At 38.5% G+C, this 16,822-nt stretch overlaps 5 protein-coding genes and 1 pseudogene across 5 annotated transcripts; 2 read left to right on the top strand and 4 right to left on the bottom strand.

The window, feature by feature from the left end:
- Window positions 1-4,431: 4,431 nt before the first annotated feature.
- Window positions 4,432-5,784, bottom strand: LOC133722007 (thylakoid lumenal 15.0 kDa protein 2, chloroplastic). Its single transcript, XM_062148792.1, has 6 exons — window positions 5,492-5,784; window positions 5,304-5,407; window positions 5,109-5,199; window positions 4,933-5,001; window positions 4,738-4,847; window positions 4,432-4,639 (listed from the first exon to the last, which is right to left on the bottom strand). Exons 1-6 carry the CDS (start codon window positions 5,694-5,696, stop codon window positions 4,547-4,549), a joined length of 672 nt encoding a protein of 223 aa, XP_062004776.1. The 5' UTR covers window positions 5,697-5,784; the 3' UTR covers window positions 4,432-4,546.
- Window positions 5,785-6,490: 706 nt separating this feature from the next.
- LOC133722877 (uncharacterized) lies at window positions 6,491-7,817 on the top strand (annotated as a pseudogene).
- A 170-nt stretch (window positions 7,818-7,987) lies between these two features.
- Window positions 7,988-9,600, bottom strand: LOC133723935 (glutathione S-transferase T3-like). Its single transcript, XM_062150806.1, has 2 exons — window positions 8,884-9,600; window positions 7,988-8,781 (listed from the first exon to the last, which is right to left on the bottom strand). Exons 1-2 carry the CDS (start codon window positions 9,354-9,356, stop codon window positions 8,706-8,708), a joined length of 549 nt encoding a protein of 182 aa, XP_062006790.1. The 5' UTR covers window positions 9,357-9,600; the 3' UTR covers window positions 7,988-8,705.
- A 1,995-nt stretch (window positions 9,601-11,595) lies between these two features.
- LOC133719750 (uncharacterized) lies at window positions 11,596-12,373 on the bottom strand. Its single transcript, XM_062145920.1, has 3 exons — window positions 12,167-12,373; window positions 11,973-12,051; window positions 11,596-11,819 (listed from the first exon to the last, which is right to left on the bottom strand). The coding sequence occupies exons 1-3, from the start codon at window positions 12,316-12,318 to the stop codon at window positions 11,751-11,753; spliced, it is 300 nt and encodes a 99-aa protein (XP_062001904.1). The 5' UTR covers window positions 12,319-12,373; the 3' UTR covers window positions 11,596-11,750.
- Window positions 12,374-12,510: 137 nt separating this feature from the next.
- Window positions 12,511-14,520, top strand: LOC133719747 (transcription initiation factor TFIID subunit 8). Its single transcript, XM_062145918.1, has one exon. The coding sequence runs from the start codon at window positions 12,997-12,999 to the stop codon at window positions 14,152-14,154; it is 1,158 nt and encodes a 385-aa protein (XP_062001902.1). The 5' UTR covers window positions 12,511-12,996; the 3' UTR covers window positions 14,155-14,520.
- A 170-nt stretch (window positions 14,521-14,690) lies between these two features.
- On the bottom strand, window positions 14,691-16,777 carry LOC133719749 (membrane magnesium transporter). The gene is made up of 4 exons (XM_062145919.1): window positions 16,606-16,777; window positions 16,450-16,502; window positions 16,248-16,348; window positions 14,691-15,036 (listed from the first exon to the last, which is right to left on the bottom strand). Exons 1-4 carry the CDS (start codon window positions 16,682-16,684, stop codon window positions 14,943-14,945), a joined length of 327 nt encoding a protein of 108 aa, XP_062001903.1. The 5' UTR covers window positions 16,685-16,777; the 3' UTR covers window positions 14,691-14,942.
- Window positions 16,778-16,822: the final 45 nt, after the last annotated feature.

The following is a 16,822-nucleotide window of genomic DNA, read 5'->3' as shown; positions in this document are numbered from 1 at the left end:
GGCAAGGCCCTTTGCCTTGGATATATTGTAAATATATTTATATTTCAAAGATAGGGCCTTGGGCCTAGGTGCTCTTGGGCTTTAATTAAATTCTAAATAAAAATATTTTTTCTTTTTATAAATTCGGATAAAGACAAAAAAAAAATTGATTTTGGGTAAACTTATCCAAACAGTTGTAACTGTTCAAATCAAATTTAATTGAACGAACAGTCACGTCTTCTTGTCCGTTCTCTATAAAAAGGACGTTAAGGTTCATTGCAGATATATAATCAGTTTCTTGACATCTTTCTTCTACACAAACTCGAGAGAAAACACAAGTGAAGTTCGCCAGGTTTCAAGACATATGTGCAACGCCTTGAAACGAGAGTTGTATCATGTAGGGCAGACGTCTATGATTAACCACAACACACGTGTGGGGACGAAATTCTGTCTTAAGACATTGCACTACATACGCAAGCCTCTCTCACAAGATCAAGTCAGTGATTTCATTTTGTTTAAATTAATTTCTATTAATATTGTTCCATTGTTGTTTATTTCTGTTCACACACACACACACACACTTACATATATATATATACACACACACACACATACTGTGATTTCAATGACAAAAGGATTGACTATATATTTAACACATTTTATGCCACTCTCTTATCTCTTTCCAGCACGACTCTAGGTCTCTCTCTCTCTCTCTCTTCTCGATCTCCACCTCCAGTCTCTCTCTCTCTCCCTCCTCTCCAAAAGGCGCCGACCCTTAGAACTCTATCATCGTTGCCGCAGCCACCGTCGACTTCCTTCATGTAACAGGGCTTCGGCAAATAAGCTTCGATTCAAGAAGCTTAGGCTTTTGAGTCATCGCTGACCCGATTGTCGTCCTTGTTCGATGAAGTCGATATGTGCGCTATGAGCCTGAGATCATAATCAAGATAACTGAGAATCCAACGGTTGCTGTGATAACTGGGAATCCAACGGTGCCTGAGATTAAATGGTATCAAAGGCGTTTCTTTAGGGTTGGGTTTGGTGTGGTGGTTGGGTGATAGGTAGAGACTGCAACAGAGATATAGGAGCGAGATAGTGAAGGCTTCAAAATCGTACGCGATGCCTGAGACAAGAGCCGAAAAGGCATCATTTTGAGGACTGGTTCGAATGCATCACTTGGCTAAATAGAGAGAGTGGCTTCCAAACCAGGCTATGTCATAGAGGGTGAGTGAGTTTCTTCGTTGTAAGCAAGACAATGGAGAAGATCAGCGAACGAGAAAGAAGAAGAAGGGGCGTGGGCCAATGGGGTTGGATTTGGGACTCAATTGCAGGGTTTTATGGGTTCTGAGAAACGGTTTTCCAGGGGAAGACAAAAATCACGAGTCTTTTGCAAAAGAAATCGAGTATTAATATCCATATTTGTGGGGCAATAAAGGTCTATTGGGGGGCAATAAATGTTTTGAATTGATGTAATCTCCTTTTTTTTTTTTTTTTTCCTTAATGAAAGTTTTATTTGTCTAATTTTAGGGAGATTGGTTCCCATTCCGGCGACCGAAAGGTTTATTGGGGGGACAATAATGGTTTGTTGGCAGGGGCAATAAACCTCTCCGCCCCCGTATGAGATCTCCAACGACCTCTTTGGGGACCTTTGGCGAGGTTTCATAAACTTTTATTGCCCCCCAATAAATGTCTATTGAGGGCAATAAATGTTTATTGGGGGGGGGGGGGGGGGGGATAAGCCTCTCCGGTGACCTATGAGATCTCCGACAACTACTTTCGGGACCTCTGACTAGGTTTTTGGAGAAGTCCATTGGGCAGCGGTCGGTGATTGAATCCGGCGACCGGTGACGGAACTCAAGCGAAGTCTCCTATGGCTTCTCTCTCTTCCATTCTCTCTATCTCTCTCTCTCCCTCCCTCTATATAACAAAGGGATAAGGGCAAAATAGTCTCAAAAATAAACAAAAAAAAATTAATTGGGTATTAGGGAAGACCTTATTAGAGTCTTTATGGGTAAGTGGGAACAAAAATAAGTGGGTTGGGGGGGGGGGGGAATTCCCTAGAATTAGGGTAAATGGTTAGAATCCAAAAAAAAAAAAAAAATTCTCTTAGAACATTTTGTTTTTATCGAAGTCTTACCAAAATATTTTAATAAATTTCAGTTTTTTTTTTTTTAGGAATTTCATACTTGTTATTTATTTAATTAATTTTTCACTTATATGAATATTTAATAAATATTTTGATATAAAATATTTGGTCTAGTGGGAGGTCGCGCGTGAGTTTGACTTACAAAAAACTAGTTGTTGATATAATAAAAAAAACAAATATTTTAATAAATTGAGATCATACAGTTCCAAAATGTTCATCACCACTGTTTATTTACATTATATATTTCACATTTACTAAATAAATTAATAGAAAATTAAATAAATAGTGTCATGCCCTAAAGAACTTGACTCAATTGATACTTTGGTAGAAGCAAACATAAAAAAGACAGTAAATAGTTTTCTGCTCCATAAACCCAAAGCCCAGAAACTCAATGGATGGACTCGCTCTTAGGATATGGCTGCCTTTGTAGCCCTTTGTTATGAAAAGCTATTTAGGTGGGAGCTCTAGGAAGCAGGTTGCTAAACGTATTTGGAAAAAATACCAATTTGAAAAGGCAAAGTTGATGAGTATGTTGTTGGAAGATTAAAGAAGGACCTGAATCATAATAGACACTTGGAGTCACTGCTCCATTTATAGCTAGACAGTGACTGAATATGCACAAAATGATTATTAACTTTTACAACAATAGCCAATCACAAAGAAGAAGAGAATCTCTATGACCCATTAGCTTAAATTGCTGCATCTTCCCATGCATTGTTCGATCCAGCAAATGCAATCGTATTCTTTCCTGACTAACGATAGGGCAGGTTCACATAAATTTACAGCTACAATCTTTCAGAATGGGTGCGACTGATTAATAATGGGGTATAGACTCAAGATACCTCGACACATTCAAGAGCTCATTGCATCAGGTAGGATGAGACCTTCCCATCAAACTTGTATCCATGCCCACTTGAAATTGACATAGAATGGGGCCAAATTGACAGTGTGGAGGAAACAAGATTTTTTACCTGTTAGTAGACTGCAGCCAGGCATCAACAAACCCTGGTATCATCTTGTCTCTGAGGTTAACCATGGCATCATGCAGCTTCTGTGCTGCCATTCAAGATTTCAAGCCAATGTTCAAGCATTTCACGAGCTGTTATATCTGCCAATTAACTCATTTGGAATAATATCTCTGTTCTCGTCATCCATGGCTTCTGGAGGTTTGAATGAGAGACCCTTCTGGAAATAGTATGTAGAGAGGCATGGAGAGATAGGCCAGTCTGTCAGAAGGGCTGCTTAGATTATTCCGAAGCATACTCTGAAATGTGTTTCCGCACATAATTTCACAGTATGATGGTTAAGCAGATTCTCTTGACATTTCTTGCTTAGCTGCTCATCCAGTGTCCTACTAACCAGAGGCTCCAGCTTATGAATTTATATTTAGCAAACAACCATGCAGTGGCGGAATCAGGATGAAAATTAGGGGTGGGCTACTTTAAATAGCTTACAAGATTTTTTTTTTTTTTTTTTTTTGTCAGTGATGATTTCAAGAACTTTGAGACTTAAGTTTAGAAGAAATACTAATGGAGCATATTTTTTTATTTATTTTGATCAAGTAAATAAATGCTACAACTAGTTTTTCGTGAGTCGAACTCACAACCTCCCATTTACGAAGGAGAGACTATGTCACTAGACCAAATGGTACTGGGCACTAATGGAGCATGTTGGAACTAAAGAAAAAAAAAAGGAGAGCAAAAAGGGGAAGAGCAAAAAAAATTAACAGGCAAGATTTGCTGAGAAGAAATTTTTAAGAAACTAGGAATAGAAAATGTTGTAAGAAAAGAAAAGAGAGAAAGGGAGAAGAAAATGGGCAAATGATGGGAAAAAAAAAGGAACAAAAGGGGAAAAAAATGCCAAAAAGGGAGAAGGAAATGGCAAAACTACAAGTTGAGGGCACTCGAACCAAGGTGAGACCTTAGGAAGAAAGAAAGCAACTCCACAATTTGCCAACTGAACCAATGTTGGACATCAATTAGAGAGGCACACTTATACTATATAAAATATCCCAGTAATTTTGGGTTGGGCTATAGCCCAAACAACCCTTCATGTAGTTCCGCCACTGCAACCATGGCTCATCTATTTTCAACTCTAGACAGTCTAACCACTCTATAAAAGGTCCAGACCATTGACAACTTTTCATAAAAAGAAGGGAGTAAATAATGTTGTTTCCCCCCATAAGGTAAGAGAAACCAAGCATTGCACATCAGTAATTGAAAAGGTTGAGTTCATTCTCATGGGAGGAATAAAAAGTATCATTCTTTTTCTACACAGCTTCTTGGGGCCAGACCAAATTGAGACAATTAAAACCAACATAACAATATTACTAGATTTCTCAAAAGTAGTCAATACATATTTAACAAGATGGTACATTCCTACTTTAAAATCCTTTTTACAAATGGACAGGGTTCACTTGTATTAATATACCTCGGAACAATTATTAGAGCCTACAGGTTCTCTCAAGCAGTTAGATATTGCGGTTACAGCAGCTTCAATTGATCCATCTTCCCCCTGTTCCATTCAGCAGATAAAATCATACTCTTTTCTAAGAAAATCTGCGCAATGCAATGTCATAACAAATATAGCTACAAGGGATGATGCAACTTCACCTTCTCTTTCCAATAAAACATATTCCCATACTTCCCAGCCAGACGACTCCAAAAGCTACGTGGAACATCTAGATCAACCAAAGCTCCCACATTGAAATTTAGTATATTGCCTGCTCAAAAACCATCAGCATAAATGATCTATTTTAGAGGTAGTAAAATAAGCACACATGACACTGGCATGTATGAATCCATTACCAAAAGTGGGATCAGCAACAAAGACAATAGTTCTATCATCCACTTGCCAGAAATCTTTGATCGCCAAACCTACAGAGCATCAAAACATTATAACTATCTCACCCAAAACCATATCAGAACCATAAAAACAAAAGCAAAACCTGTCACTAACAAACTACTATCAACACTAAGCAAACCTGGCGTGTCAGGATAGTTCTGAGCAAGAACCCTCAACTTGAATCCAGTATCCTTCTCTATATTAGCAATCTCCTGAGCTAGCCTTTTCTCCTGAAAATTTACATACATTATACATAATTAAGCTTAATTCTTGAAATTTCATCCCATTGCTAAAAAATACAACAACAGTCTACAGTTCATATAATAAAGTAGACCTGGCCATCGGAGAGGAAGCCGGCTACATCAATCACTGGACTGAACACTTTTGGAAGCAATTCTGGCTTGTTCACCCCAACTAATGCATGAGCAACTCCTACACCTACAGAAATGTAAAGGGTTTTGACATTTTCAGTATGCTAATATTTTATCTTGCATGCAACTGCAGAAAAATGAGAAAACTTGCCTGAGAGAGATAGTCCGAGTGTGAGAGCTCCGGAGAGCGCGAAATTTAAAGATTTGGAGCGAAATTTCGAAATCCAGTCATTGCTGGATTTGGTTGGAATTTGGGTTGAAGAGAGATTTGACGAGGACGTAATGGGTGGATGGAATGAGAGAGGTGAGGGTGTTTGGGAAGTGGAAGATGAACATGGAGGAAGGAGAAATGCCATTGTTTCCTGGTTCTGACAGCCGCAAAGGGCTTCCAGAGTTTCAGGATAACGAAATATTTTGGATAAGAGGATAATTGAATAGATTTTGGTTTCTCTTTAAAATTCTTAGGTATAATTAAAATTTTGTGCATTTATTTCCAACTACCAGTTTTACTTGTTTCCTTAGAGCATCTTTAACAATGCTAGCTATATTTTAGTCATTTTTTAGCTAAAATAGCTAAAAAGTTATTTTGGCTAGCCAGTTTTAAAACACGTCTGCACCAATGCTAGCTATAATGAACCTTGAATATTTAATTTTGAATTTCGAATTATAAATTACATAACCCTAATTTTTCAACGGCTATTTTTTATTATGTGAAAAATTGATCTCAACGGCTACTTTTTCTTGGTGGTCAAATTGATCAGTTTTTTGCTTGCTAAGAGCAAAGATAGATATCTATTTTCATATCAGATATGATATGCTCTAAATTAAAGTGAAACTAAATCTTTTGTGCAAGAAAATCATATCAAAGAGATATATATTAGGCTAATCGACATCCATATTAAAAAAGATACATATTTTGCTAGCAAATCATATCAAAAAGATACACATTCATTTGTGAGATATGTATATTTACGAAAGATTTGGCAAAGCAACAAACAATGGAAGTTGATCATTCTCATTTACTTGGAAAGATTAGTTGCTTGCTTGACGAACATGCAAAGCAATAATATATATTGATACCCGGTTTTTCAATCTTTCATCTCATATCTCAACTTCATTTAGTCTAGACATCTCATTTATATTGTGTCCAATGGCGAGTCAATCTCTAGCAAGTCGTTGGATGCGTAAGAGGTTCCTGAAAAAGAATGATATTACGGATGAAAAATATGAAGATGATCTGATTAAGCGGGTAGTTGAGGAGAGGGAAAGACCAGTACGCCGCGGTTCAATCAAAGGTAGGATTGTTGTTCCGCGCTATATAACTAAAGGTCATGAAAATCTCTACCGTGACTACTTCGCTGATCCACCTATATTTTCTGATAATGTTTTTCGGAGAAGGTTCCGAATGAGACGTCATGTTTTTCTTAGAATTCAAAATGTAGTGCTTTTATGTGATCCATATTTCTTGCAAAAAAGGAATGTTGCGGGAGCTATCGGCTTGTCATCATATCAAAAGATAACTGTTGCACTACGAATGCTTGCTTATGGAGTTCCAGCAGATTATGTAGATGAATACGTTCGAATTGGTGAAAGTACTGCTCTAAAGAGTCTTAAAAGGTTTGTTAATGCTGTAGTTGTTATGTTTGGTGATGAGTACTTGAGACCACCAAATAGTAACGACATAGCTAGATTGCTTTCAATTGGTGAAAAACGTGGATTTCCTGGAATGTTGGGGAGCATAGACTGTATGCATTGGAGATGGAAAAATTGTCCATCTGCATGGGTATTCTGGTCACTACCATGAACCAACAATTATATTGGAAGCTGTAGCTTCATATGATCTTTGGATTTGGCATGCATTTTTTGGGTTCCCAGGATCTCACAATGATATCAATGTGTTAGATCGGTCTTCTTTATTTGATGACCTAGCCACAGGACGTGCTCCTCCTGTCAACTATTTAGTTAATGGCAAACCGTATAATATGGGATACTACCTTGCTGATGGTATATATCCAACATGAGCGACATTTGTAAAGACAATACCAGCTCCACAAGAAAATAAGAAGAAACACTTTGCTAAACAACAGGAGGGAGCAAGAAAAGATGTAGAGCGAGCATTTGGAGTACTCCAAGCACGTTTTGCAATTGTACGAGGACCAGCACATTTATGGAATCAAGAGACACTTAAGGATATCATGACAGCATGCATAATAATGCATAATATGATTGTGGAAGATGAGCGAGATGATGACCACTATATTAGAAATATTGGTCGAGATCGTGATAGTGAAATTGATCAAATCATTGAGAATTATGATATAGTTGGAGAGCCTTCAAATGTATTACCATCACATGAGCGAACACAAACATTGATGGAGTTCATTGACAACCATCTCCGCATTAAAGATGGGGAGACTCATTTTAGACTACAAGGCGATCTTATCGAACACTTATGGAAGCTACATGGAGGAGAATGAATTATCATTTTGTAGTACTCATTTTAGTTACTGGTTTCTGTTTCAATTACACAATTGAATAAAACACAGTATTTGTGTTGAAATTTACATAAAAATGATGAAATTGTTTTGCATTAAATTTTTGAATTCAATACAAGTTGTCTGATATGAGCAATGCATAAAGAACAGTACTAAGTAATCTTGAATGAATCTGTCATTATTTCAAAACTTAAAGAGAATAAAGAAATTATTGAAATTCTTTCAAGTCTTATGAAGAGAACAGTACTAAAGATAGAAGTACATCATCAGCTCTCAATGTAGCTGAAAATGTACAACTTTCAAAGCAACAAAAAATGAGAAAAGAAAGAGATTTGCACAAAAAAATGAACTGACATCTAGTTCGCACTTCACAGGTGACTCCAAACTAGTTTCCGTTAGCAACTCTTTTTGCTATGATTTCCTGTTGAAGTCCTCTAAAATATTCTGCCTGCATTGGTTCCATTGTAGAAGTATCAATTGCCATTATTGCATTATCCTCTTTTCGAACTTGAATTTCAAGTTCTTGTTTCCTCAGCTTAATGTTCTCTTATTCTGCATCATACATCAGTTGAAATTGCTCATCCTCCTTATGAGCATGTTCAACTTTCAGAGCATAATAGTCTCCTAATTCATATTGGGCTGCTTCCACTTTCTCTTTAGCTTTTGCCTTCCTTGCCAAGGTCTTGGCAGCCTTTTTGCCTATAGGCCTCTCCAAGCATGGAGGCTCATTGCCTTCAACATTGCCATCAGCTAAATCTATTGTATCTGGGCTAGCAGATGGAGTGATAGGAGACGAAGTAGCAGGAACCGTAGCATGAGTTTTCTTTGGTTTTTTCCTAGAGAGTTCCAAGTTCCATTTCGGGTGGAACTTCAACACATGCCAACAATGCTTATATGTAAAGTTGTATCCTCGCTCCCTCCTAAACTTTTGTTTGGCTTCCACAATCTGAACAAACATAAAAACCAAATAGAGTTAGTTATTCTATACTATGTAACTTGGAATATATCACATTGGTAATTTAGATTACCCTATATTGTTCAGTTGTACCTTGCTCTTGTCCTTTCAATTTCAGCATAATAGCCACAAAATTTGTGCACATCTAGTTGAATTCCAGACCAGCGATGCATGAGTGAACCCTGATTACGATCACACTCCAGTTCAAAGTTCTTCTCCTCATAGAAATACTCCCAAATTCTTTTCCAATAAGCAGCACCTTTTTGATAATTTCCTATTGCTGGATCAAGGGTAGTATTGAGCCAGGCAGACACAAGAAGGTTGTCTTCTTGAATGGAGAAATTCTTGGCTCTTTTAGCTTTCTTTGTGGTTTTGGGTTCACTTTGAACAACAACTTGACTTTGAATAGGGTTCTGACTATAGCTAATAGCATCACCAGATGCAGGATAACCAAACGTTGAAAACATATTATCATTATGCCCTGAGCTTCCATTGTGGATATTGGCATAATTTAAAATATCCTCTCCTAAATCTATTGCAACACGGAGGACTTGAGCAGAATCCATCTACATGTATAGGAATTGATAATCAACATAAGAAAACATTCAGAGAACATGTCAAAGCAAAGTAACAAAACAAATTGTAAAATGTTAAAATTTAGGTTGCATGGCATCGAAAGAGTGGTTCTTCTTTTATGGTTTGCATCTGTGATCAAATCAAACCTTTTAAATTTCATTCTAGATGCAAGAAGATAGACATCTATGAATATGACATGTTCTTCATTGGTGGGAGTGACCTCTAAATGAGAACTTACTCAATAAACAAACTATTTTGCTCACCTATCGAATTGAGAATAACATATAATTCAGGTAATCATATCAAAGAGACTCAGTTCTTGCTCAATTACAAAAGTACACCCATAATCTGATACCCACCAACGTACTCAAGTTCCAAGAAATTGCAGTGATTCTAGATATATGATTAATCAAACAAGTTTCATGCTTACCGAACAAAAAAAGAGGATAACCCCAAATCCCTTTTTCAGGGTTTATGAATTTCACCACAAATTTCCGTCGCCCAAACCAAAAAGTTTTGAAATCGAAGAACACCAAGGAGAAAGAAAGGCAAGAGAAGAGGAAGACGATTACCTAGAGGTTTGAATTTGAACGAATTTGCCCGTTGGAGGAGATAGCGAGCGTCTCAAATTTCTCTCTCCTCTCCTAGATTTGGCGAGCGTAGTAGCGAAAACCATTTTGGCGAACGATATAGCAAGTCTGTTGGAGGCCTGATTTTGCTATTTTCCGCTTCTCACGCTCGCTAAAATAGCGTAGAATCAATTTTGGCGAGGCTGGTAAAGTTGCTCTTAGAGCAACTTCAACCATGGAATCAAAAGCCAAAATGACTCCTCCAATCAAAATCCACCATCTCCAACAATAGCCAAAATAGAGTCATTTTGGCTTTTGAGCCAAAATGGGAGTCAAAATGACTACACATTGTAGAACTAGAACGAAAGTCATATGTAGTGAGGCATGAATTGAGGTGGGTCCCAGCAACATGTGATGAATTTATGAAATGACTTTAGCTTTTGACTAAAGATGGTTAGAGATGCAAAATATGAATGAATAGGGATGACACTAGGAGAGCCAAATTTTGCAAATGATTTTGACTTTTGACTCCATTGTTGGAGATGTTCTATACAATTCTTTATTATAAATTAAGATTCTTTTTTTTTTTTTTTTTTCTGAGAATGAAATTAAGATTCATTTGATGGGATCGATTTGGTTGAATTTGCTTCTTAATCCATTTATGCTGAAATGTAGTTTTTTTTTTTTACCAAAAAAAATTGCAATGGATAAACCTGCTATCACCTGTAATTTATTCCCAGTAATAAATGGATATTTTATCAGTTCCACAACTCATTTATTAATTACGAAAAGACCTTCACAGAGGCGAATGAGATCCACACAATAATATCATTCAAGTAATTGACTAATTGAGACTTCGAGACGGTAATTGTATGTATGTCATAAACACTTATACCATAAACATGCTTGGAAGAAACTAGGACGTAAATCTGGAAAGGCATGCTTTGCAGAAATTTGGACTCAAATGAGAAAGCCACAAACTGATAACCCTGCCATATTCGACTCTTTGAATAACAATCAGCTGAAAGCAAGAGTTCTTTTCTTATCTCAACCAAGTCAGAAGACTTAAATGACACTGAGAAGTCTTTTCCAAAATGACAATAAAAGAACTACAGGGGTTCTTTTACTAATAGACCGGCAGGCAAAACCATGTCAGGAACACAAAACTTTAACTTGAGGCTCACAAGACCACACGATTTGCCAAGACTTCTAATATTCACTTGTAAAGCAATGAAAGTAGCTGAATCCTGTTGCAGCGCAGCTAGTAAAGTTATCCAGGCAAATCTCCTACAACTGGGTGCTTTTCACCCTAACCTCTTCACAAGCTGGTGCCAAATCAAATAGCTTGACATAAACTAGAAATCAAGACTGTTTGCGCACCTCATATTTTTCATACCATTCCCCAATTTATGCAAGTACCAGTATTCATACTAACATTAGAAGAACAGCTATGCATTCTTGCCTTCTAAGGAACACAAATTTAGTATTTTCAGCAACAATTATGTTTCAATACGAGTATTAGATGATTTACAAACATCCATGAACCAACATTGTTCACCAACCATCAACATCTCAAATTCACAATTGTTTAGATGTCAGATTGGTCCTCTTAGAATAGCAGAAATAGCTGATATTAGCAAAAAAAAATTAAGACACAAAATTCAACGACAATAAGGAAAAGCCTGAAATTGAGCAGATTTGATTTAAGCTTGCAGTACAAAAGAAGCATGATAAACCATATCACCTTCAGGTCTACATCTTAGGAAAATGATATAACAGTTCAAATAGTAATAACAAGAGCATGCCCAGAAACAGCTAAGGGAAATAAACCGGCCAGTTGATATAGTAGGCATCTCTGAGGTCCTTGTCCATGTACTCATTCCACTGCAACAAACAAAAATTTCATCAAAAATATCAACACCCCATTAGATTTCACCAAAACAACATAAACCCACCAAAACTGTCAATGTCTTGCATAACAATGAGCAAAAAAAATTAAACCTTTAACTCACAATCATCCGAAACATCATAGCATACCTTAAATTGATAGGGCTTCCCTTTCTTCAGTGCCCTTTTCCAGTGATGCTGCTCAAACAGCATTGCCTTGTCATGCCAACTGCAACCCAAACACAAAAATCAACACAATCCCAAACTGGGCATCACCCAAACCTCAAAACATTAACCTAAATCACAAACTGGGTACCAATCCAAAACTCAAAAAATACACATACTTGAACTGATTGGAGAGCTGCCACATGTAGGGATTGAACAAGGTCAGAACAGAGAAGGCAGCGGATCCGATCCATATGTTCACAAACCTTTCCGGGTCGGCGTGTGGGACCCCCGGGTCTCCTCTGTAAGCGTTCCCAAAGTACTTCTCCATTTCCACACTCTCAGTCTTAGCCTTTCCTTATCTTCTACCTCTCCGATGAGTACGAAGGACCCTTTTATATATAAACAATCTGGAACTTTGTATTGGGCCGGGCCGGTGTTATTAGGCCCACGAGCCCCACGCTTAGTTTAGTGAAAAGCCTCTATAAAACAAACCCAAGAGCCCCCCCGAAGAGATGCATCGACTTCTCTCTTCTCTCTTCGTTCCCAAATCTCATTCCTTTTGAATTTCGAAGCCAACATTGCCATCAGGGTCTGGTGGTAGATTTATCAATTTCAATTTTTGAAAATTCGTAAATTTCCCTCCATATACCTAACCTTCTCCCCCTCTCCAAAACCCTAGTTCCATCTTTTTCTACATCCTCGTCTAGGGTTTTCGTTGTTCCTTTCAATCTGATTCGGTACTCTCTGATTCATGTTTCGGAGTCTTCGAATTTAAGAAAGACTCCGAAAATTTCAGTCTTTTCAACCCAATTTGTAGCGACAGCCGTTCGGGATCGGGGTCCCCCAGTTTTCTAGGGTTTCTGAGACTCTGGTTTCTTCCTCTGCTTATATGATTCTGTTTGGTTTCCGGGAAAGGGAGGGGAGATGCACGCGTTGCGGGGGTGACGGGTTTTCGGGTTATGATGCGGGTTCAAGAAGAGGCTGAATTTGATATGAGGGTTTGAATATGAGCCATGGAGATGGGGAAAGTAGCAGAGTGAATGATTCCGGCGATGCGGCCCGAAGAGCACAACCGGGAGCTGATGAGTTTGGGCGGGCGGTTTCGAAGGTCGCCGTGGCGCAGATATGTGAGGGCGTGGGGTTTCTGGGCATCAAGGAGTCGGCTTTGGACTCCCTCGCTGACATTGCCATCAGATACCTCCGTGACTTAGGAAAGATGGCCAATTATTATGCTAACTTGGCCGGTAGGACTGAATCTAATGTGTTTGATGTTGTTAGAGGGTTGGAAGATTTGGAGTCATTGCAAGGGTTTTCGGGTGCCGCGGATGTTACACATTGTCTAGCCGGGTCAGGGACGACGAAGGGACTTGTTCAGTATGTGGGTACTGCGGAGGAGAATCCGTTTGCTCAGCCGTTGCCTAGGTTTCCGGTGGTGAAGGATCGGAGGTTAATTCCGAGTTTTGAGCAGATGGGGGAAGCTCCGCCTGGCAAGCATTTGCCGAATTGGTTGCCGGCTTTCCCTGATCCACACACTTACATTCACTCACCAATGTGGAATGAGAGGAAGACAGATCCTCGCGAAGATAAGATTGAGCAAGCCAGGCAGCGGAGAAAGGCTGAGAGGTCTTTGTTGAGTCTGCAGCAGAGGTTGCTCTGCAATGGTTCATCTCCGGGTTTAGCTTCAACCTCTGTCCCAGTCTCGGTGGTGGCGGTGGATGGTGGTAATGATGGGAAGGGATTGCAATTACAAGGGAGTGAAAGTAATCCCTTCCTTGAACCACCACTCCAGCCGGGCGAGAAAGATGTGTCTCCAGTTGTCTTACCATCAAAGCTTTCAGATGAATCGGCCAAAGGGAACCGTTCTTCTTCAGTTTTAGAGGCATTTGCCCCTGCCATTCAAGCAGTGAAAAATGGGGTATGGATGGATGGAGAGGGAGAGGAAGAGAGGAGGCTACTTCCGAATTCAAGGCCCCCTGTTCATTTAAATTTCAGACCTGTGAAGAAATTTCTTGGCGAATCATCGGATTTCAGCCTCCTAAAGAAGGGTTCAGGGAGACCAGCAAATTGGGTTTTGCGAGATGAAGAAAGGGATGAAAAGAAGAGGAGAGCTGAGTTTATTCTTAGACAATCCATGGAAAACCCACAGGAACTCAATCAGGCATAGATTAATCCATTAACTGGGTTTATCAATGGAAGCTCTGCCATATAGGATTTGGCACAAGCAGTGGGGCTATCAATCCTTCGGAGTAGAGGAGGATCGTGGCTGTTGATGTAGAAGAGCCAGTGGGGGCTATGGATCTTCAAATTAGAGGAGGATTGGGGCTGTTGACGCTCAAGTAGAAGAGGATTGTACCGTGTTGTTCTAGTATGGATAATGAGATGTAGTGACTAGCTGTAGTCAGTCCCACTCTAACATTTTTACATAGATTTGTGGATGTTGCTTTCTTTCCATTACATGTTAGTCTTTTGCTCTTTTGGCCAGCACTTGAAATTGTATCACATTGAATGAATTCTATTATTCTTGAGTTTATATAGCAACAGCAACTCCCATTGCCTTTCGAGTCTATATCTGGCAGTCATCTCTTTTTAATATATCCTAAACTTACTCCACTTTGTAGGAGAAGAATTTGGAGTCAAAATCTGAGATGACTTCCAAATTTAGGTGATGGGGCTACAAACAAATCCCATTGCAAATCTAAATAGAAAAAAGCTGGAAAAGCAACTAGTTCAAATAACTAGAACAGGTATCCTCTGGTTAGAAGCTACATAGGTAAAGGCAAAATAAAGTAACATAATCCAAGGAAACAAAAACAAGTAGAGAAGCAGTATTCATGATTTTCCAGATGCTGTCAAATGCCTATAAAGCACCACTGCGCCACATGCTGCCATTCTTCTCTCTGAAGGCTAGAAAATTAACTGAAAACAGTGTTCTGCTTGAATGAATTGAAGACCTTAATGTTTCAGCTTCAAATCCATCTCCACGGGAAATACTTTCCCACGATGGTTGAAGACCATAAAGTCTAGGTTAGCCGGTAGAGCAACTATCCTGCAGTACAGAACAATTGGGTCGTCACATATCCAATCAAGCATCTTATACAGCATTTAAAAGTCACACCTCTGATTTCAAGTACAGAAAATGTAGACGAAATGGCAGCAACTGAGATTTTGCATCATCAAAACTACCAAAACTAGGCTTTTGCAAATCTTACACCTACAAATCGTAAAAACAATTGGCCAATTGCTCTTTGAAGAGTGTACACTAATCACCTCTATGAATATGCAGCAATGCTTGATGCTTTTTTAGTCTTTAATAATGCATTACAAATTACTTCTATGGAAGAAAGAATAAACTTGAGAACTGATACAGATGAAGGTATGGTAGATCCACATCTCACATTTTTAAGTAGCATCTGTCTGTGCAAGAATGGGCTACAAAGACTACCATATATGAACATATTACGTCAGAACCAAATGAAATCAGAATGCTTTAAAAAAGAAAACAATGTCAGGATGTTTATAGGTTGCTGAGACCTATTACGACAACTGATATGTGCATTAAGGGGCAGCCCTTTTGCTCTCTCCCTCTTTTGTCTAAATTCAAGTCCTTTATCTTTTTGGTCTCTATCATTATAAAGATTTACTCTCCTCAATCCTACTACTCTCACTTTGAACTCTCTCTCTATACTTGAAATTTAATTGAACTTTGTTATGTCTTTCCAAAAACTCCTTTCAGAATACAGACATAATGTCTCAGTCCTACATACTGAAACTTGAGTCTAAGCAATAGCATTCTGATTTTCAAGATAACTATAATCGTAAACTATGTACTACATCATTACCAGAACCATTGAACACTCCCTTGTACTTGCAAAAGGAGAAAAAGTTACATAAAGGTTTCTTTTTCAATTGGTAGGAAGTGCTATACATCTTCACAACAGCATGTCAACAGGTAATAACTCTATCAATAACCCCACTACAAGGAGAAGTAAAATGCAGCCCGTACCCCGTACCCTATGCTTGTGTTACCAATCTCCCCCAAAACGATGAAGAGAAAGGAACCAAAAGCTTTCTCTTCAAAATAGGTAGGATATGAACAAATTTACCCTATATGTATTTTGTCCTGTTACTTCCCTCAACCAAACACATGAAAATATTAACTACTACAGATTCAATTCAACTTCCAAAAAAAAATCCAATCACACCATGAACAAGACACATCTAGTCATCGATTTCGGAAACAAACTCTTTAACACATACCTATTCTCTTCAGAATGGGGATGTATTGACAGAAACGTGCCCGGAACAGTAAGTCCTGCCCACAAACTCAACACTAACCCTAGAAGCAATTCAACCACCACCTGTATTCCCAATAATCCACTTTCAGATACATAAACACTTGAAACAAAACCAATTTTAGCTATTTATATATATATATATATATATTCATTCTCAATCTTACAGTGATTGGTGGTCCTGAAAACTCCTCCTCCATAATCTTCAACAATCCCCTATCTGCAACCAAATCAAACCAACGATCCAACTATCAATCACTATGAAACCCTAGAATTACTGCTCTGAAATTCAATTTCATACAATTGGGATTATTGGGGCTTACACTGAACAGTTGAGTAAGCGGCATGAAAGAGAATCAGAACTCCGAAGATTCCGACCAAGAATCCCAAACTGAAACCCATTTTTTTAGCTCCGATCTCCGGTATCGGACTCTACGACGTCGTTTACGATATGCGAGGTTCTCACTCCAGCTTTTTGCTCTGTTGAAGAAGTGCGTTTGCGACTTGCGTTATGTATGTGCCGCCCTTACAAACGACATG

The sequence above is a fragment of the Rosa rugosa genome, chromosome 7 (assembly GCF_958449725.1).
Source record: "Rosa rugosa chromosome 7, drRosRugo1.1, whole genome shotgun sequence".
NCBI classification, from domain to species: Eukaryota; Viridiplantae; Streptophyta; class Magnoliopsida; order Rosales; family Rosaceae; genus Rosa; species Rosa rugosa.
This window is presented reverse-complemented; position numbering and strand designations above follow the sequence as displayed.